General features: G+C 35.7%; 2 protein-coding genes across 7 annotated transcripts in view; one reads left to right on the top strand and one right to left on the bottom strand.

Moving 5' to 3' along the window:
- arhgef37 (Rho guanine nucleotide exchange factor (GEF) 37) overlaps positions 1-528 on the bottom strand; it is a 148,130-nt gene extending 147,602 nt beyond the window's left edge. For 4 of the 5 annotated variants that reach the window (XM_069898759.1, XM_069898757.1, XM_069898761.1 and 1 more), the window contains exon 1: positions 263-414. The gene's annotated coding sequence lies outside the window, so the exon portion shown is untranslated. Of the gene's footprint in view, positions 1-262 lie in introns of all 5 variants that reach the window. The other variant, XM_069898758.1, reaches the window with a different exon arrangement.
- Positions 450-22,117, top strand: part of csnk1a1 (casein kinase 1, alpha 1) — a 42,419-nt gene continuing 20,751 nt past the window's right edge. The window contains exons 1-5 of one of the 2 annotated variants that reach the window (XM_069898767.1): positions 450-825; positions 994-1,100; positions 7,939-8,065; positions 12,669-12,767; positions 18,112-18,195. In XM_069898767.1, coding sequence (XP_069754868.1) covers positions 703-825; positions 994-1,100; positions 7,939-8,065; positions 12,669-12,767; positions 18,112-18,195 — 540 coding nt within the window. In that variant the 5' untranslated portion in view covers positions 450-702. The remainder of the gene's footprint in view (positions 826-993; positions 1,101-7,938; positions 8,066-12,668; positions 12,768-18,111; positions 18,196-22,117) is intronic. The other variant, XM_069898768.1, reaches the window with a different exon arrangement.

Genomic DNA, 22,117 nt, shown 5'->3' with positions numbered 1-22,117 from the left:
AATTATCAGAGCAAAATGATGGTGCAAAAGTTCAAGTTGTATATCTCAAACTACTAAGTGCGCCCTTTTTTTTCCCCAGTAAAAGAAATCTTAATTGCAGCTCTGCCATTCTGATGTTTCTTCTCTCTATTCCACCAGATGCTGTCTGAACTGTTGAGTTCTGGGGGGGGGGGGTTTAATCCTCCCTCAGCCCCAGACTCTGGCAAACATCAGAATCTATTTCAGGAGCACGTCATATCATTCTTGGAACAAGGTCATCCACCTCAAACCTTCCTTTCTCTCTCTCCACCATGCGGCCCGATAACACGCATTCTCAGCTTTTTTTTTGCCTCATGAAAAAGCGCTGGGGATGTGTCGTTTCACCTGAGATGGACTACATCGCCCACAATGCCCTGCGGCCCCCCATCACCGTGTCATCGTGACAAGGGAGATGAGTGCGGGTCATGTCACCATGGCGACCGGAGCGAGAACGAGATGATGATTGTGGAGAAACGATGACGTCGATTTTCCCCACCCCACAAGCCTTTGCAAAGAAGAAAGAACTTGACGGTGATAAGATGGAGCATTAAGAGTCGGCGCTCTGAGGGGGTGGGCGAAAGGAAACGGATTGGAATCGTTCTGACGACGAAAGCGTCGCACCTTGGTGGCTTCATATGTTTCGCGCTTCGTCTGTCCTTGTGCTGAGAGAAACTAAGGACAAGGATGGCCAGCGCCAGTGGTTCGAAAGCGGAATTTATCGTCGGCGGAAAATACAAACTGGTGCGAAAGATCGGCAGCGGCTCGTTTGGGGACATCTACCTGGCAATTAACATCACCAACGGCGAGGTGAGGGAGGGAGGGAGGGAGGGCCGGCCGCCAGCCACCCACCCATCCATCCACTGCGCCCTCGGCCGCTGCACTTCCCGCTCGCCTCTCGCCGTCTAACGAAGCTCTTCCCCCCCCCCCCCCCCCCGGTTATTTCCCCCTTTCATCCCCTTTCTGTCACGTTTCCAGGAGGTGGCCGTGAAATTGGAATCACAGAAAGCGAGGCATCCTCAGCTTCTCTACGAGAGTAAACTGTACAAGATCTTGCAGGGAGGAGTCGGCATCCCGCACATCCGGTATGTTCAGGCGAAAGCTAAACTTGGCGTGTTTTTGTGTGTGTCCCCCCCCTCCCCCCACCACCAACCATCACATCCCTGTTCTGTGGAGGGCCTGGTCCCTCCCTTTCCCCCCACGCTCCTCCTCCAGCTCCCACTCCGCTTCCCCTCCACATCTCTCTGTGGACAGATTGTACCGGAATTGATCGATTCTGAAGACTAAACTTGGTGCCACTTTCTCCTCCAGCAGGCACTCGCTTCTGAGGTTGTACTGACGTTCTCTCTTTCTGTTGCTCTCCTGATCAACACGCCTTGGGTTTATTAAAAGTAATCTTTCGATACTTAACTTCAAGGTCCCTATCTAAATTTATTTTTTTTTTTTAATTATGTTTGGACATACAATACAGATGGCTGCATGGAATGGCTGCTCTTTGTTGTGTTTTGTACAGACATGTCATAAAATGGCGGATCGACGTGATTGGGAACAAGTTTCGTCCAACAGGATTTGTGTAGTCTCATTATTCTGTAAATATTCAACTATCAGCATACTTCTTTGTAATGTCGAAGATTTAAAATGGAGAGGGATCACTTGTTAGCGACTGGCTTTTTCTGTCCTGCTCAACTTTGCCTAAGTTTAGGGATCAGGAGTTGTTGGCTCACCTGTACCTCACAATTGTTTAAGGACAATGAAATTGAATGCACGTTTTAAGTCAACAGATGAGGTAAGGAGTTGTATCAGGAATAAAGAAACTCCCTGCTAAATTGCTAGGGAATTTTTCAAAAAGAACGCTTTAAAGCTTGGGGAAAGTTATTGAGTTGTATCAAAGTGTCGTTAAAAATGAAGGATCTGGCTAACAATGTTAAGATGGATGTTAATTAAATGCGAGACATTGCTGGAGTTTTCTGAATTCTGCAAGTTATGGCAGGCAGAAGACAACTTTGTAATATTACAATAAAGGAATCTTCACCCAAGTTACTGGGGAACCTAAAAATGGATCCAAAACATTTATTTTAAAAAGGAGAAAATAATAGGATTTAACATGTTTTCTGTTTGTAATCAAGTAGTAATTCCTTGAATTAAAAAAAATTAAAATGTTTTTTTCTATATTGGTGGAATGGTCATAGGCTTGTGTATTTGACAGCAGTCAGAGCCATTCATTACAAAAACAGGCTCGCATGCTCAACACATCCATACTAAACAAATTCTCCATCTAATCTCATACCTTTTACCTACATTTGCTCCATCTGACAAACATTTCCCATCTGTGTGTGTATCTGAATATGTGTGTATATAGGTTGTTCTCATTATATTTTTTCAACTTTTTTCTCCTGCCCTCTTTTCCCCCTCCCCACTCCAATCCTAGCCTGTTGGCCTGTGCTCCTCCATCTGCCCCTTCCTTTCTCCCCCACCTGACTGATTTTTGCTCATACCTTATTGAAGGCTCCTGCCTGAAATGCTCCTTGCTTCCAATAGATGCTGCACGACCTGCCTAGTTTTTCCAGCACTTTTGTGCATTGCACTATAATCACCACATCTGACACTTTCCTGTTTAACTTTGTAAATGTCTTTCGCCTGTTGTACAGTAATGATCTGCCTCTGGCAACTTGTTTCATTTGTGCACCGTTCTCAGTGAGGGGGAATATTTTCCCCTCTGGTCCTTTTCAATATCATTTTTCCTCCCAACTTAAAGCTCTGTCTAGTTTTAGACTCTTATCCTGAGGAAAAGATTATTTCTGTTATCGATGCCCCTCTTGGTTTAATATCAGTTGCCAAACTGGGAATTTGAGATGTTGCTGAACGCAACGAATGGATTTGTGATAGATAAATTGACAGTTCCCATTACTGTTGGAAACCTAGCCTTTGGAATAGTCTTTCTTAAAAATAGTAGAAACAGATAGCTATATTTTTAAGCAACGTGGTAATGTGTAGCTGGAAATGTGAATCTGGAGCTGCAGTCAGGTTGACCATTAAATGCCGAAGGAGCTTGAGGAACTGCATGACTTGTAATTCATTACTGCATTATGGGTTAGCCAGTGACTGAAGGAAAGGGGGTGAAAAATGCTTGATTTTAATGGAGTCCAAAAGAAGGGAGTTGAGCTAGATTTGTGTGTATTGCTTTTAGGAGATGCACAATTGTGTAGCTAGATGATTAAATTACAAAATAGCATTGTACAAGCAGTTGATAAAACTATAGTAGATACAAATACCGTATGAAGAGTGTGGCCCACTTTGAATCCAAGAGCTGTGAAGGTGCAATGTGATTTGGATCTCCAAATAATCCATTTGTGCATATTGTGGTCAGACATCAAATGGTCCATGGGAACATTAGAAGAATGTCAGGAAGTGCTTCGTCTGTGTAAATGCTGGAATATTTTGGTTTCAGTGTAAAATCAAATGCCCATGGGCAAACCGATAGAGTTTAAAATGGAGGACACGGTAAGATGAATAATTTTAATGAATTTCAATGCACCTCTGAGGGGCAAAAAAAATGGAACATTAATGTTGCACATCTGGGGTGAATTGAATATGGCCAAGCCAATTAACCAGTGGGGGAAATGAGCTTGGGTGAGCAAAGAAGCTGGAGGGAATACAGTAGGTAAACCTTCATGGATAGAAATAGTCAAATGTTTTTGGTTGGGACCCTTTATCAAGACTGAAATTATCTTGACAGGCTGGATGACTGATGTTTCCACATTTATTATCTTGCTGTATTGCAACTGTATGGGAGCTAACTTGATCTGGAATTTTAGTTGTATTTTGTTATGGAATTGCGAGAATATTAAGTTGCTTTGCGCAAACCTATGAAGAAAAAGTAAAATGTGTTTCCCCATATGTGAAGTTCTGAATACCAAAAAGAACTAAAAATTGTACTTTTTTGTGGCGCTGACATGATTCACCCATGTGACCAAGGTATCCTTAGATCAATGAAGAGTGAATATAAAAACACTTCCTTGAACAACATGCTGTCAGTAGTGAACAGAGGCTTGGGTGTGGCAGGTTTCCAAAAGGAGTTTGCCATAAAGGATACCATTTATGCTGCTGCCAATGCTTGGAACATAGTGACTAAAGACACAGTTGTACATGCCTGGCATGATCTCTGGCCTGTAATTATGTTCAGTGATGATGAATAAGATGGTGATTTTGAAGGATTCGTATGTTAAATGAGAAAAAAAGTGACCTTCCATATGTAAGAGAGTTCAGAATCCATCAGGAAGCTGGAAAAAGTGGATATTGAAGTTTTTAACATCGATAATGAGGCTCAAGTTGTTCATTCACTGACTGGTGAAATGGCTGAAATTGTTCTGCATCAAGGTGAGTGCAATGAAGATGACTTGGTTAACACTGCAGGAAAAAAAATGCCTATAGGCAACATGGTGAAAATGTGTGATGGAATTATTGAAGGACTAGAGCAGCGTGCATTTATAACGAAACAAGAAATCCTGTCAGTTTATAAAATCAAAGAGACTTGTAAGACAAAAACCATGAAAGGCACTGGAAAAAACACTTGGAAAAAGCCATTAAGGAGAATTTTTAATGTTTGTGCTGCATTTATCTTATTTTGTAAGAAGAGATCGATTTGTTTTTTGGTACGTACTAAATATTATTTCATGCTCAAAATGCCTGCTGTTTTTTTAACTGCTGATGCTACTGAGCTGCTTAAAGCCATGTTCCGATAACCGGAGGAAAAAAAAACAAATAACTGTAAAACATCCAGTTTCGAGTGTTTCAGATACGGGGAAATGTACGAAGTTAAAATAGAAATATTGGTCTCTGTTCATAAAGGCTGAATGGTAATTTGTATATTCTTTGTAGGCTTTCACTATCAGTAAGGACATCGTTCCAACATTTGAAACTAAATAATAAACTAATTTACAGTTTTATAATATGGGAATCGGAAGTTTTCAAAAAGTAAACTTTTTCCTGAAGATTATTACCAGGATGGAAGGTAGGGGGAGGAAAAAGTTAACTACTGTTTTTGGTAATGGTCAGAGGAACATAAAGAAAGTTGAAGAGGGACTTTAATTTTCTGTGGAAGGTCTCATGAAATTTATGGCAGGCAAACTTTGAAATGGAATATTCTTTCATGTGACTTTAATCAAATAAGTACTGAGCACAAATTTTATATCAGGTTGATTGTGTTGCTCTGTAAGTGGGTCAGTAATCTGATGAAAGTATTGTGGCAGTCTTTGAGCTTGAATGGAAATCAGATTTGAAGATTGAGTGTTTACCGTTGTAACCAAGTCTGGTGAATACTATGTTGGTAACCAGTAAAATGTTACAACTAGGTGGTTTGGTGCTGGGTCTTGCAATGGGGATCTTTAATGGAATTGGTGCCAGTGCCATGAAGTCTTCTTGTGTATCAAGTGTGCAATGCATTATCAACATAACCTGAATTAAATATCTGGATTTGACCTGACACCAGATTTAAATTGTATGATTAATGCTGAAAGATTCTGCTTTAATGTTGAGATTTTAGATTAACTGTGCATTGTTAGAATTGGTTAAAATCAATTCCTTGGAACAATGTAAAATGAAATGAAATTGTAGAATTGTTGGAAATAGAAGGCAACTTTTTTAAAAATTTCATTTATTGATCAAAATAAATGATACCATCAGAGTCAAAATACGAATAGATACATAATATTTATCCCCTATACTACCCCAAAATAAAAAAAAAGAATGGAAAATAGAAGATTGAAGAGATCAACTTGTATCATCAACTATTGCCACAATTTGGTGCAACCCCAACAACCATGGTGAGGGTTGGGGGGGAAGGATCTATTACAAATTCAAACATGTACATATATACAGGCTCCAAACTTTAACAAAAAAGAATAATTATTACGTAAATTTTGCATTCTTTTCCAATGGAATACAAGACTGCATATCCATATGTCACCATTGAATACTTAAATCAAATTCATTTTTCCAAGTAATTGTCTAACATTTTCTTGCTACAGCTAATGCCAATCTCAAAAAAGCAATTTGAAACTTATCTAATTTTAATTCCAAACTCAGTTTTTAAATATAATGCAATAAAAATACCATAAGGCAACTATTTAACTTTCCTAAACCAAATATCTGAACAAATAGTTTATTCCTTTTGGAAAGCTATTATCTTTATCTTTCATCCATTCAGGGAAAACACTTCAGGTCATAACTTTGTAAAGAAAAATCTTGCATTTTGTTAATCTGAGGTTTTATTCGGCAACTCGTTCTACAAGTACCCAAGCCAGAGGCAACCACTCTTCTATCTAGTCTAAAAGCGACTGGTTGCCATGACTTTGCTTTCTGCAGTAAGCTTTTTTAAATTCTGATCTTCATTCCATTGTTTTCAACTTTCTTGACTAGCTTTTTAGTGGGTATGTCAAATGTTTTCCAGAAGTCTAAATATGCAACATGTGCTATATTCCCTTCATTAAATCTCTTTTACATTATTTTTTTAAATAGTCCTGTAATTTGAGGACCATTTTCATTTCTTTCGAAATGGCTTGCATGTGATCGATAACTTGTGCACATTGGATGTGATTACCTAAATTTGGTTAGCTGCTGCCGCAGTTTCTTGTATAGTACCACATCATATTTTGCACTTTTTTTAAACCTTCCCTTTGAGACTTTGGCAATATTTTGTTATCAAATATGTAGGCAAAATGTTCTGTAAGTGATTACATCAATCTTCCTCCATTTTAGAATGTACCTGAACTCTATTAACCATTCTGTTTAGAGACCACTCAAATGTTCTTTGAATTTTCCTTTTAATCCTTGATTTCACTTTACCCAGATTAGATTTCTTCTCATCCTACTGAATTTGGCTCTTCTCCAAATTGTATGTTGTATTCTAGATTAGTCACTCACTTGATCATGTTTTCATCCTATGGAACTGTCATTTTTTTTATATAACTTCTCCATAAAGTGTCACTGGCATGAAATATTTAATGGATGCTCTCCTCAAATTTGAAATTTCTTCCATTAGAAATTTGATAATTAACATCTGTAGATTTAAACTTTGTTTAATTTATTTTGCTTTCTTCCCCACCTCCAGTTGTCCTAGCATTATAGGTTATTTGTGTGAAGTAACATTAGTAATCAGAAATGTGTTTCATATAGACAAACATTTCATTAGGCAATTAATGTAAATTATTACAAATTTTGTAGGACAACTTTAAACTAATAGCCTCCTTATTGAAATTCAAAGTTTGCGAAGGATGAATTCTTTATACCTGTATTTCAAATTATTCTGCAATAAGATGAATAAAAATTCTACTTCTGCAGGGATATGCTTTGTATCATGTTGGTGCAAAGGGTTATGTGTCTTGTTCATCTGGTTTTCCACATTTAAAATTGTATGCCACATGTCTGACAATTGAAAAGTGGATTTTAATATCAAACATCTTGCATGAGCTCCTTCTAATTCTATAAACCTTTTTCATTTTGAGCTGAAATTCTAAATCCTATATCAAAATGCATACTGCAGCATATTTTATTTATTATTGGCATTTTTTTTTAAAATGAGTACACAATCCTGTTCGGTGTCTACTTTCAAGAGTAAATTCTTGGACCTGTGAAGTCATTTTGCAATGGGAGAGTCAAACGTCTATTTTGTATTCATTTGCAAGTCCTATTTTGCATTTCAGTTGCATAACAATGTTTTGACGTTATTAGAACAGTACAGTATATCCTGTTTGAGTTTGGATTCAGAACATTGTGCAAGTCTTAATGCTCTGGATTCAAATATAATGACATTTTTAATTTAATTATCTTGTGAGTGATCATCTAAAAATTTCTTTTTTTAAAAAATATGAATGTAAATATCATAGTATCCAGATATAAATGAGCTAAAAATTCTATTATTTATAGGTGGTATGGACAAGAAAAGGATTACAATGTCCTAGTTATGGATTTGCTTGGACCTAGCCTTGAAGATCTGTTTAACTTCTGTTCACGAAGATTCACAATGAAAACAGTTCTGATGTTAGCTGATCAGGTAAGTTGTATACAATAATGCCAGAGTCGTGGATCAACACTCCCAACTTAGTTGCTCTGATATTTATTTGAGGAGTCGAGAGTTCAAACTGGGTAATTGTTCTTGAGGAATTTAAAATGCAACTTTGTATCCTCTATTACTCATGATGCGAATATACTTGAGAATTATAATGTTGCAAGCGTGGAAGTTTCTTGGGCACATTTAAGGCAGCCATGGCACAAGGGGTGAATGGTCAGATTTAATCCAAGTTGTTGGTGAATGACAGACTTGGGTGGACTTTTGTTGTAGTGTTAAGTTTGGATTCTGAAGTGAATGTTCTAATAAGTGTGGTTTGATGTTCAAGCCATCAGAATGGATATTTTTGGACAAGTGACAAGTTTTGGACAAGTTTGTGCTGTCAGTAGACTATTACAAGAGGCAACCAGTTGCTGGTTGAATTTTGAGTTAGATTTCAAAATGGCAATGCAATGCAAGCTTGAGATTGCAAATTCATAAGACCATATTGCACTAGTGGAAGGGAGCTAAAGAATTTTATTTTATATTGCATTTTGGATGGAATATCAGCTTTGATTTAGTAGTGACCCACTAAGTCAATTATTTTAATGATCAATGAGAAACTTGAGCAGAGCAAGGGTAGAATTCATATTTGTTTTGGCCCCTATCCAGTATTCAATAAACCAAGGCAGAAACTTCCAAATTGATTCTTCCAGGAGCTGGTGCTATCTTAGTAAAGGAGGAGTGCCATTTTTGAGGTGAAGTCTGAATTGCACTTGCAGAAACTGTGGAATTTCAATTTTGAAATACAAGTAGAAATGATATTCATGGAAATAACACTGATTATTCACGAGGTTTTGAACAATCTCTTCATATTGTCCATGAATCAGTGGGAAGCCCATTATGGGAAATAAATTTGCTTCTCTGGTCTTCTGAAATTAAGATTTCCAGAGATTCACTATCAAATGAAGACATTTCTCAAATCTCAATTATTTTGTGATAGCTTGTAACTCATTCTTGGTGCTCAACTAGTTTTTTGGGGGATCGGTATTGCCAACTGCACTAAGCATTTTGTACATTTCAATAAGATCAGTTTTCATTCCTGTAAACTCCAGTGAATATTATCTGTTCCATCCAGTCTTTTCCCCTTAATAGTTAAAGCAAGTCAAAGCAAATGCTGCACTCATATTTTTGAGATGTAAAAAAGTGATTGGCTTTTTTTTTAAGCCAATATAAAAATGATTACAACCGATTTCAAAGAAAGCTGCACAAAAAGATGCAGAAATTTTTGTTTCTGACAAGAATTTTGGAGGGTTCCAGGCATCCCATGATGACAGTAAACTGCACTGTGAAACACATAGCATGTATGTTCATTATTTGGCTCATCAGGCTCATGTTGTCCCTTTAGGCGTAATCCCATTTCTCACCCTCCTTCCTCTTTAATTCCCTATCCCCTACAACTTGTTTTGTCTGATTTACTCATGTTTTTGCAGTTAAACTCTATTAAGGGATAACTTAAGGAAGCCAAATATTCCATCAAGTTGTCTTGGGACAAGGGAGGAAATTGAAGCCCTGCAGAAACCCATGCAGTCAGGATGAGAATGTGCAAATTCTGCATAGGCAGCACCCGAAGCCAGAATTCAACTATGATCCCTGGAGCCATGCAGTACAGCACATCCTGTGGCAGACTAAGAGGCATATTTAAAAAGTGTTCCGTCTATTTTACAGATGCGTGTTTCTTTATTATTAGAAAGCTTAACATTTGAAATACTTGTGAATGCTTTGTACCGCTTTTAAAGAGGCAATGAGTTTGCCACCAATTGTGTTATCCATCAGTACTGAAGCACCAGAGGGCTGCTTACTTAGCCCATTGCTTTACTCACTTTATACCAATGACTGTGTGGCTCGGTACGACAATTATACCAATTACAAATTTGCCAATGATACTGTGGTAGTGGGTTGTATAAAGGTGATGACTCCGCATACAGGGAGGAGATTTTAAAACTTGGATGATTAGTGCAACTTTGCACTTAATGTCACCAAAACTAAGGAGCTGATTGTTGACTTCAGGAAGGGAAAGCCAGAGGTATACAATCCAGTGATCATTGGGGAATCAGAGATGAAGGTGGTGAGCATTTTAAGTTCTTGGAAGTCACTATCTCAGAGGATCTTAGCTGGAGCCAATATCCAATGGCATTATTAAAAAAGCATCTCAGTGCCTCTACTTCCTAGGGAGTTAGCAAATGTTATGACACCAGAAACCCTGGTAAAGGGTGCTAACTGGCCTCTACCCCTTGTGTGTAAAGCCCTCCAAAAGGTAGTGGGCACAGCCCAGGACATAACAGGCAAAAACCTCCTCTCTATCTATAACGTCTACAGGGAATGCTGCTGTTGGAGAACAACAGCAATTATTTAGGAACAGTATCACCCATCACATGTTCTGTTCCTGCTGCTGCCATCAGGAAAGAGCTACAAGACTCACTACCAGGATCAGGAGCAGGCTACTATCCCGCTACCATCAGACTCCTCAAGAACAAATTCAGTCAGGGACTCTTGTACACTTCATTTTTTTTTAAATTTGCTCTGTATTGCAGACTCAGTTTGTTTACATTCATTATCTTCAGTTTGTTTACATGTGTACCCTGGATACCGTCTTTTGCACTACCAGCTTGCCGAAAGAGTCTGAGGCTTGAATGTGATGTCGTGTATGTCCTCTTGACGATAAATCTAAAATATGACAATAAGGCTCATGAACAAGCCCTCTTATTTTTAAGGTGTACCAAATTTAGGGTACTTTGAAAATGGATCAGCTTGATAATTCAAATGGTTTTGTGCTTGTGGAGGAAGAATATGCAGATCAATTAAGTTTAAGGGGTCAGTCGTTGACATATATTTTGATTTCAGTACGTAGTCTATGTAAATGTAAAAGTTCACATGAAACAACGACAGTAAATGTTAATGGTTTCTGTTTCATTGAAAGGTGGGTTGATTTTAGTCTCAATAAATTGATCACAAGATGTATATTTCATTTGTCACTGAATTTTCTAACTTGCATATTATAAAATTCAGTGGCAAATTGATTGCATCATTAAGAGTACTTTCATCTCTTCGGACTAATGGAGTAATGCTTGTGCACATTCTATTAGTGTTCAAAGTCACCTGGATTGAAAACTGTTCTGCTGGTTTGTTGTCATAAAATAGGTATCTGTTTTTCCCATTTTTTAAATACAGTATTATTAAATTTTCCATACATGTATTCATGTCAAAATACAAAATATAATAATCATATAGTAATATAAAATGATGTATAATGGAACTGTTAAAAAACCATAAAAAAACAAAAGAAAATACTCCGCCCACACCCCCCCCCCCCCATAATAACCCCAACAAGGATAGAAAAAGAAAAAAGAATACAAGTAGTAAAGAGGAAAAAAGCAGACCTGGTTGTCAAGGGATCACCACTTTACCCGTGATTCTAACCTTTTCAATTTTATTTATTTATTCCAAAGCGTTAGTGAGGTTTGGGGAAAGTTGTTTATAAATGCATAACTACAATATGTAAATATGGGCATCAAATTTTTTTAAAAAAATCATATTCTTAAATTAAATATAATCTTCTCGAGGTATACAGCTATGAATTTCCGCTTGCCATCCTTCCGAACCTAAATAACAATCCAATTTCCATGTTACTGCTATATATTTTTTTGCAACTGCTAATATGATTTTTCAAATCATTTTTGATCTAAATTAAGTTTAAATTTTGGTCTTTTTTTTGCATTTTCATATCCAAACCAAACAGATTTCATTTTACATTGTTGCATGGTTGTCAAACTTTCATTTTTTATATACAAGGAGGAAGATGAAAACTGCTCCCATTTCTTTTAAGTTTGTGCTCATTAATATCAAGTTTTTTTTGTGAAATGTTATTTTTGTTTGTTTGTAAAATTATTACAGTAAAGCCCCTGGTATTCAGGATTCGAGCAACCAGCAAAAAAAAAAATCAAGGAAAATGTATAAAAATTGAAATAAATGAGATTAATTTCCAGTGGGTTTAAAAAAAAAATTAACTTTGGTGCTCCTTGTCATTAGTTCGCCAATCCACCACTTGTGTTCCTGGCTATGCCTGCAAGCAGTTCCTGCCTTGTGAATGGTTTGTTTAAAAAGATCACAAGGTGCAAGAAAAAGGAAAGGAGTTCCACAAGATTAATTTTGAGGCACAATGTTCTTTTGAAAATTCCTGGCTTTAGCAGATTCAAGATTCGTCACAGTATTCATATAGACTTGACTGAGCAGAAATCAGCAGATCATGAGGCAGCAAATAAGTTTAGGTTAGGCCAATGGTTCTCAATTTCTTTCCATTCATATACCACCTTGAGTTATTTAGCTCCCTGCATAATAAATGCATGTCATACAGATTAACAAACCACATTGCTTTTGATGTTTCAAAAATGTTTCCTCCATTTTTTCCTTACCTTCATAATTTTTTTTTAAATTGGATAATTTTAAAACTTTATTCCACAGAATAAGGAATATTGAGTTTTGATAAAACAAACATGCATATCCTTTTCTTACTGATATTAATTTTCAAACAAACATTTTTGTTTCTCAGATGATCAGCAGAATTGAATATGTGCATACGAAGAATTTTATTCACAGAGATATTAAACCAGACAACTTTCTAATGGGTATTGGACGTCATTGTAATAAGGTTGGTATTCACTTTAATGCATGTATAGTTATGGACAATTTTGTAGACATCTAATTTAATGGAAAATCAGATAATTTTTGGAAAGAAATACAATTGAAGTCATTGCTATCAATGACTTCACTGTATATAATGAAATTATTTGCAGTAATTAAATTTCTCTTATGAAAATTACCCTATTCATTTCCTATTTTAATTTTGGAGCATCTAAATGTGATCCTGAAAGTTTCATTAAATTTAAGATTAAAACCTCAGAAATAAAATGCATGAAATGCCAATGTGATTCTTACCATCATTTAAATTAAAACGCAAAGGAAATTCGTGAAAGGTAAACATGCAGTAAATCATGTAAAAATAAATGAACAGCAACTTCTTCACAAGATGCACACCCCCCCCCCCGCCCCAACTCTATCCCTGATGTTATTTTTTTAAAAAGCAGTTTTAACACTGATGTAACTGCAACAAGTAAACTCGAAAGGAAAAACAACAACTGGAGAATAAGAATCATTTATTAAATATGGAAAGTGGTTTGCATTTGCTGAATTATCACAAATTTGGCTATGGATGAACATGTCGATGTATTTTAATTGTTGCATCTCAAGATCTGGAGTTTTTCGGTGTGTAAGTAACAATTTTTAGCAAGGACGTGTCATTGATCTGGCTGATTCCATTTTACCAGTAAAGCCATCTTCATCACTAATTATTTCTTTTTCATTTGCCATCCTTTTTATTTAAAAAAGTTAGTTCTTTGCTGTTTTCCATTTAATTTCTGCTTAAATTCTGTGTGCCAGAATTGTTTGGGTGTGTGTGTTGTATCCTGTCTTTTTGTTCAATGGGAAGTTCCATACTTTCAAGTTCTGAAATCCACTGTATACTCCTTGCCATCAGTGATTTTTTTTTCCCCTTCCCCCTCCCCTTTGAGGAAGAAGGGTACAAGGATTAATTTTAATATGACCTATCATTGTGTACTTTGTTACTGTCTTTATAATCTGATATTTTTTGACTATATCAGAGACTTGTTCAATGTCTCTACATTTTTATCATGAATCACTCCATTTTGTAATTGATGTGCCTCAACCTGCCAATTTCAAACCTTTTGCATTTTGTGCATTGAATCTCATCTGTCATTTGCCACTCATTATTTGAGATTTTTTATGAATTTGCAATGTTGGTATTCGTGATTTATTAAAATTTCTTCACAAGTTAAACCTATCTTCCCGTAGCTTTTGGCAGTTGCTAACAGGGCACTTATCCACGTGTTTCCACTTTGTCTACCAGTTAATTAATATATTCCCATCTACCCAATGAGATTGGAGTTTGAAATCTCATTCAAGAAGTAAATGATCCAAGCTGTTCATTTATTTTTCATGGTTATATTTTCCCTGTTCATGTTAGATAAATTGAATTGTGTATGAAAGTTCCACAAGTTAACTGAATTTTTTTTTCATTCTTGAAAAACCTGTTTAATGGTACTAAAATAATGAGTGATGTTAATTTCTCTTTACCAGAAATAAATTTCAAGCATTTTGTGTTTGTGTGCTTGATTGAAGTTTGTCATTTTTGAGCTTGAGCAGACAGGCAGCATTGGCAACATTTAAGCATGCTGCATTTGAAGGTATATTAAACCTGTATCTAGTGATATAACTTCTGGAGTGCCAAATAGCCTTGTTAAAAAGCAAAACAATTTTTTTCTATCACATTGATGTACATCCCTAGAGCATGTTCCCCTCCCTCTATTATTTCAGGTGCTGCTGTTCCCTTTTAAGTGTTTACCAGTCTGCCTGTATGAATGCCAACTTGGGGCTATTAACTTTAATTTTGAAGGAAGTTTGCAAAAGAAAAGCTTTCCTTTCTGAAAATGAGCAACAATTTCAGCCACACCAAAGAGCCTCTAATTTTACGACGCAAATGCTGCAGTATACTTTTAATTGGGAAGTTTCTTGTATCTCGGTGGCATTTTTTTTTAATTATTGTTTTGGGAATATTTTATTGGCCTTTCTAAGAATGATTGTCATCAAAGGTAGTTTCTAGCTATGATAGCAGTTTTGTAGATTTTGGTTTTCCTGAAATTGAAATTTTCCATCCATGTAGCCATGGACAGTGTAGCAAGAACTAGTTACCTGCAGGGTTTGTCATATTCCCCTCCTCTGCGCAAATTTTATTTTCAACCATTTTTCTTTTCCTGAAGGGCATAATGAATAATGATCAAGATTTGTCTTTTTACTCATTCAATGCTGGGGCTGTTTCCTTCCACCACGTCTGCACCTTCTGAGATCAATTTAAAAATGATCAGAATCAAGCTGATGTTTTTTGTCTCCAAAACAATTAGCAAAATGCAATAAACCGCAAAGTTACCAACCATTACATTTTTTTTCCTTTCTTTGTCTTTCTAATCAAAGATTTGTGCATATGCCCAATTTCCAAATGTACAAAATGGATGCTTTTTTTTGTCTTAAAATTCAACTGTGGTTAATCTACCACTATGAAAAAAATCATTATACTTTCTGACTGGCTTAAACGTGAATGAGGGAGAATGAGAGACAACTTAATTTAAGATTATTTCAGTGAAACCTCTTATTCCAAAGATTTTCAATGGGTTTTGTCAGCATTTTCTTTTGTCTCAATCTCAAAGGATCAAATGGAATTTGTGGCAATGGAATTGTATGAGTCATTGGTTGCTTGACTTGGGAAAGTTTTGAATTCAATTGTTTGTCTGGCCTGAGCTGGCATTTAAGCAATATTTTAGTTCTGATTATTAGATACAACTGTAAAAAGTATTTATTCTAACTGCAATAATTAAATATAATTAATTGTAGCATATTCTAAATAATTGCTCAGGATAAAAATTTGTGATCTGGCAGACTTCCTTTCAATAAAGACCATGGTTTTATTATTAAGAACAGTTTTAGGTAACCTGGCATATGTTGTGCTCTCTAGGATAAATTGGTGTGCATACATAATTATGGGGAGAGCCTGAAAATTAAAGTAAGATACACAAGCCTATTTGTACAGTACAACTCTGATTATACAAATTGGTCGGGACCAGACCTCAAGTCAGGTAAATGTTTTTGATTTTGGATAACTGGTCATTTTTTTAAAAAAAATAGCCCAGTAGCAACAGCAAATCCCTTGTATCAAAATATAAGGCTTTTAAAGCATACAAATAATGTTTAATTCTCAAAAAAAAATGAAGCTGCAACACTACTGCCTACCATTGAGACCTACCAACCACCGTCACTGTCTCCCCCGTCACTGTCTCCCCAGTCACTGGAGCTCCTGACAGTGATGCCTGAGTCCCGACTCAGAATCCTCCCCTAGGCCTAGGGGAGTCCAATGTGCTTGTGCGGTAGTAGCTGAGAGGAGGATTCGGAGTTGGCGTCGGGAGTTCAGTTATGCTGAAAAGGAAAGAGGATAGGAGGAGAGGGAATGCCACTAAGGCAGAGGTCCTGCTCTTGCCCAGGAGGCCGCTGTCCTTGTTGACACTGAGAGAAGGTATTCTGACTGCTGGGAGACAGTGGCATGCAGTTTGAGAGGGAAAGTTGGAGAGAAAAGTCTATGGGAGAAGGTAAAGAAGAAATAGGAAGGAGTTAACTGAAACAAGGAATTTTTTTCAACCTGTGAGGTCAGTTCATCTCCAAAAAAGTTTCTGATAAATGAAGATTTCTGATTTGTTTCAGATTTCTTTATTTATCCAAAATTTTTCTAAAAATTTGGATAAATGAGGATTTTGGAGAATCCGATTTTGAATAATTGGAGTTGTACTGTAATTCATCAATGAATAATTCCAATATTTGTTGGACTAATTTGTATTATCTTGGCTTATTCTTGTGTTTTCCCATTCTCTTAGATTTGTGCTATCTTAACTGGATGGTCACACTTTCCCTATATTACATTTTTAAAGATGTATATCAAATGTTTAAATGTAGTTGAGCTATAAATGGCGGCTGGGTTCCTCCATGTCCAAATTAGGATAGGTATTTTGAATTAAGCGGCAGTTACGTTCCAGTTCTTCTGGCTTGATAGATGTAGGCTATCCGAGGTTTTTTTTTGATTGCTGAACATGCAGGGATCTTGTTAAAGGTGACTGTCCCTGGGAGTAATTATCCCAGCTTGAAATTTTTTGGAAGATGAAAAGTGCACTTTCAAAGCTTAGGAAGAAAAATGTGCATCCTTTTGGAAGAATATATTGTAATTATGAGCATCAAATAACAGCATTTGTTTAAAATATTTGCTCACTTAAGTATGAGCAAATAGTGTGTATATATATAAAAAAAAACAAAGTTTTGAGGAAATTTGGAAATCAGGCAACCTTGGGGAAAGTTGAGTATTTATTCCTGTTTAATATTTTTTAATAGAAAATTTTAAGCAAAAGGCACTAAATATTGTGTAGGTGTAACTATGCTCAGAATTGTATGGAAGCAATTGTATTTAAAGCAAGAGCAGGCACAATTCTGTAGGTGTGACTTGTAAATAATGGCATCATATTTGTAATTGGGAGAGGAATATGTACTTGTGATTCATCTTAAATTTAAAAAAAATTAAACATTTTGCCTAAATGCCTTCTACCTCTTCCTTACTGAAGGTCTGGACATTCATTGCACAGAACCTTTGGAGAAATTCTTGTTGCAAAGCTACTTGGACCTTGAAATAATTTAGCTTTATAATCATTGGAAGTATTAAATTCCCTGTTATATGGATTCTCTTGTATAGTCATTGTTTATTATATTCAAAATGCTATTTTGAATGCTATGGTGCAATATTGAAATGTTGCATCAATTTATTTCCTTTAGTAATTTTGTTTTCTGAACTTGGAAGCCCAACAAAATAATTAAACCCAAGAATAGCAGGATGGCAAGTTTCAGAACATACAGAATTGTCTGCAACATCAGCAGTCCTAATATAGTTGCATGATATTGATTATTTTCTGACCTTGCTCAGGTGCTTTGTACATTAATAACCTAAGGCCACGGAACATACTTTACTAAGTTTGCCAAATGTCAGCTAATGTACTAATATAGGCACAGTGCTCAATATTTTTAACTGCCATTTGTGCTCCATCCTAACACAATTAAACAGATGCAACCATGTGCTCTTGCTCTCCCTGCTCATTAGTTATTGGATTTAAACCAATGCCAGTTTTTTCCAAGCTTTTAAATATTTTATTCATTTTGAAAGCACTGTGTTTTAGCTTTTAATGCTTAATTTTGAACTCAAAATTGAAGGAGCTGATGTTGGGAAGATGGATGGCATTTGGCTACCCCTTAAAAGCCTCCGTGTTGCCTGTCTGCGCTGGCCTTTCTATGTCAGCAATAATGTTCATGCACTGCCACGATCTTCATTTGTTCAGTGTTTAGAATCTCCAGTGGGGAAGAGGAAAAGAAGCATGACTGTTAGCCCTTCTCACGACCCAGCTTTCTCAGGATTAAATCAGGTCTGAAACTGTCTCCTACTCAAGACACCCCAAATTCATTTTTCCAATCAGATTTAAGGCCACTACCTATGTTGGCATTATTCAGACATACATGGTAAACATGTTTGCTTGCTTGAAAATTTCTTGTTCTATTCAGCAGTGGATTGATCTTCAAATTATTTTCCACATGTGGAGTACAGTTAAAATTGGGCAATAATTTCACTAGCTGTACATAACCCTGTACATTTCTATGTATCCATGCACTCGTTTTGTTTTCGCCTTCCTCCCTCTGAATTTTGGTTGGGAGAAAATGCAGCTGTTTGTTTGACTCTTTTGGTGTTGATGCTTTGAGCCAGCTAGGTGGGAGTTGTCACCTTAGAAGTCTGGATTTATTAGCATCCAGGAGTGAAAACTGTGGAAGGAGGGGGATTGAAGTATTGGCCTTCAATGTGGCTCAGGCAAGCCATTGTGGAGGTGAGTTAAAGCAACATGTGGATCACATGCCAGCATTGAGGGGGATATCAAAATAATTTGGAGATTTACTTGGAATAAGGCATTTTTTTTCTGGGCCCCATAATTCCGCCTCTTGAGAAAAATGTTCTAATTGTATTTTATGATTCAAAAGTATTTCAAAGATAAATGCAGGTGTTTATGGTAGTAGAACTGTTATTCAGAATAGGTTTAGTAATTTTTAAATGTGTATACAAGTTTAGATCATTCAGAGTGGTTGTATTTGGAACGATTTGGGAAAAGATTTCAAAAATGTGTGAAATAATTTTATATTAACGGATCTGTTCTTGGGTTTGGCTGAAAATGAGAATAATACTAAAGTTGTGTTGAATGCTGGAGCACAAGAAATTGTAGTACAACTCAAAATGTCCAAAATAAATTTGGACCCAGAAATGACATCTGTTCGCTCTGAATTTTTCAAATAATTGAGGATTTCAGGAATCTTTATTTATCTAAAAAATTCTGAAGTCGAAATGATGTCATTTCTCCTCCGAAATTTTTCAGGTAAATGAAGATGCCCAAAAACAATCAGAAATCCTCTTATCTGAATTTTTTTCAGAGCTGACATCACATGTGGAAAAAATTTGTAATTTTGGGGAAAACTTCAGTAGAAATTTGAATTTTTGGTGTTGGATTTGTCTAATTGTGTTCAGGTTTTTTTGGTGAGAATTAAAAAGCCTTCCCTTGTTTATTGTTTTAAACACTTTACAAATGATTTACTGTTGTTTCTGGGCTGTTTTTTTAAATGACCAGTTATCAGAAAATATTGTTTATCCAAAATAGGCTTGGTCCTGATCATTTCAGATAATTGGAGTTGTACTGCAATTAGAAAAAAAAGCATCAAAAATTAGATAAAATGTTGAATGTCAAGCTATTTATGAAATAAAATAGAATTTAGTATATTTCCCAATTACCTGCACTTTAAAAATGAGGTTTTTAAGCTGACTGAATTGCCAGTGTTTAACAGCATTCAACTGTCCTGGATTTGTGTAGCCCAGTTATAAATCTGTAATGCTACGTAATGGATATTGACATGTCTGTCGTTATGCTGGAAAATCTGTCTCTGCAATCCTCTGTCTCCAGTATTCAGTTTTGTGCAGGCTTATTCTGCGATGAAGTTTGGCCCTAACTTTATTTCCTGACAGTGTGGGGTTCAGTGGTGTTCATATGTCGGCCAGATTGCAAGTAATCTACCTTACACTAGGATTGGGAAAATTTATATGATTAGACACTCATCTGTCCAAGGTTAGTCTTGGTTCAGGAGAAAAATCCATTCAACAGGCCAATTTGGGCACAATTCTTTGCAATACATTGAATATGAATCATAACTTTCTGGTCTTTCTGGAGTTTTTTGAATATTTTTAGCCATTTTTAAACCACAAGAGTAAATGCATTTTTCAATAAAGAACTTACAAAAATTATACATGTGGCATACAAAATCTCCCCCTCCCTCCCCAAACCACCAAAAATGAGAAAAACTGGAGAATGTCAAGAGGATAAACTGTATATTGTAAAGTGTTTAATAATATAATGATGCTGGAGGTTACCAAATTATGGGGTGTTCAGAAAGATTTTTAAACATTTATACCCACATTTTGCAAATATGGTTGCCCATATTTTCCAAAATATCTGATAGTTATTTCATAAATTATGTAATCTTCTCAAATGGAATGCAGCTACAAAGTTAAGCATTGCATCTCTCCATCCCTCAATCTGTATCCGATTTCCAAGTAATAGCTATGCACTTCCCAGTAACTGCTAAAGCAATTGTACAAATTCAGTTTGATACATCGTTAATTTTAATTTTGGTCTTTGTCCCTAATATTACACAACAAAAATAACATTGGATCCTGTGAGAACTTAACCCCCTATTATTCGTACTTAACCCCCTATTATTCGTTCTTTTAAAAAAAATTCCAACTTCCAACCATAAATGTTTAACTTTAGGATACTTCAAAGTCTAATGCAAAAATGATTCAACCTCTTCACCACATTTAAAACTTAAATCTGATCATGTAGGGTTCCATTTTTAAAAATTTTTGAGTTGAATATAACTGATGGAAAAAAATTGTATTGAACCTACCTATATCTGATTTATATATTATATCTTCATAATTGCATCAATCTTTCTCATCTATTTAAATCCTATTCCCATCTTAATCTTGATTTATGTACCCCTATTGAGTAGGGGTTTTCTTTTGAAGTAAATTATACATTTCAGAGGTAAATTTATTTACATTACTATTATGAATCATTAATTCCAAATCACTCTTACTAAGTAACATCAAACTCTGGCCTATCTTATCAGTCAAAAAAGCCTTAATTTAATAATAACAGAAAAAAGTATTATTTTTGGCACATTAAGTTTATTCTTCATTTGTTCAAAAGTCTTAAATATTTCAGCTTCAAAACAATTCTCTACTCTCTCAATACCCATCTGCATCCAAGTCCTCAAAAATTTATTATCCATAGAAAATGGAATATCTATTTTATCATAAAGCCATTTTTTTGTGAAATTAAATCTTTTACACCTATTTGGTAATCAATTTTATTTCATAATTTAATCAAATGTTTCAAAACAGGTGTATCTCTGCTTCCACTATTTTTAATTCCACTTGTAAATAAACACTGTATATTCTCCTATTTTACTAAGTTCTATATTAACTCAAGCAGGAATTTTATTTACACCAAATAATAAATTGAGCAGCCTTGTACTAATTCTTAAAATAGGGAAGTTGTAAACCTCCCAATTCAAACTTCCAAGTCAATTTTTCCAAAGAATCCCTTGCTATTTTTCCTTTTCATAAGAACTTTCTAACACTCCTATTTAAATCCTTAAAAAATGTTGAGGAATTGAGATGGGGATTGTCTGGAAAAAATATTGAGCTCTAGGGAAAATACTATTAATACAATAAACTACTATTAAAGTTGTAGGTAAATTATTCCACCTATTCAAATCCTCCTTGACATACTGGACAGTTGATGTGTTTTGCTAGAGGTTTCTACTTTATTTATATTAGCCTATGTTCAGTGTAGAAAAAGAAGGGAGACTTAGACTTGCTAGCAGGAAAATTAGACTGGAAAATCTGTAATATGCTTAATAGCTTGTCTGTATCTTTTCTCTTGATATGGACTATTGGTGTTAAATTAAAATTTAAAAACTACCTATGTGAGTCTTAGATGTTGCTCACCCGTAATTTGGTAATTAGAGCTGAAATTTTTATTTCTTTTGTCAGGAAATGGATGAATCTTGGGCCTGTTTGGGCTTGTGAATAAAAGCTGGATAGAACTGATAAATCCATGGTTTGCACAAAGTCCTTTTGTGCACGAATAATCATTTATTCATGTTAGTCATGGCTAAGCCTCTACTTTAACATTAATACTTCATCCATTTTTATCACTGTTACCATGTTATGTGATTGACTTGTCCTAA

The sequence above is a fragment of the Narcine bancroftii genome, chromosome 9, assembly GCF_036971445.1.
Source record: "Narcine bancroftii isolate sNarBan1 chromosome 9, sNarBan1.hap1, whole genome shotgun sequence".
NCBI classification, from domain to species: domain Eukaryota; kingdom Metazoa; phylum Chordata; class Chondrichthyes; order Torpediniformes; family Narcinidae; genus Narcine; species Narcine bancroftii.
Note: the sequence above shows the minus strand (reverse complement) of the source record. Positions and strands in the feature narration are given on the sequence as shown.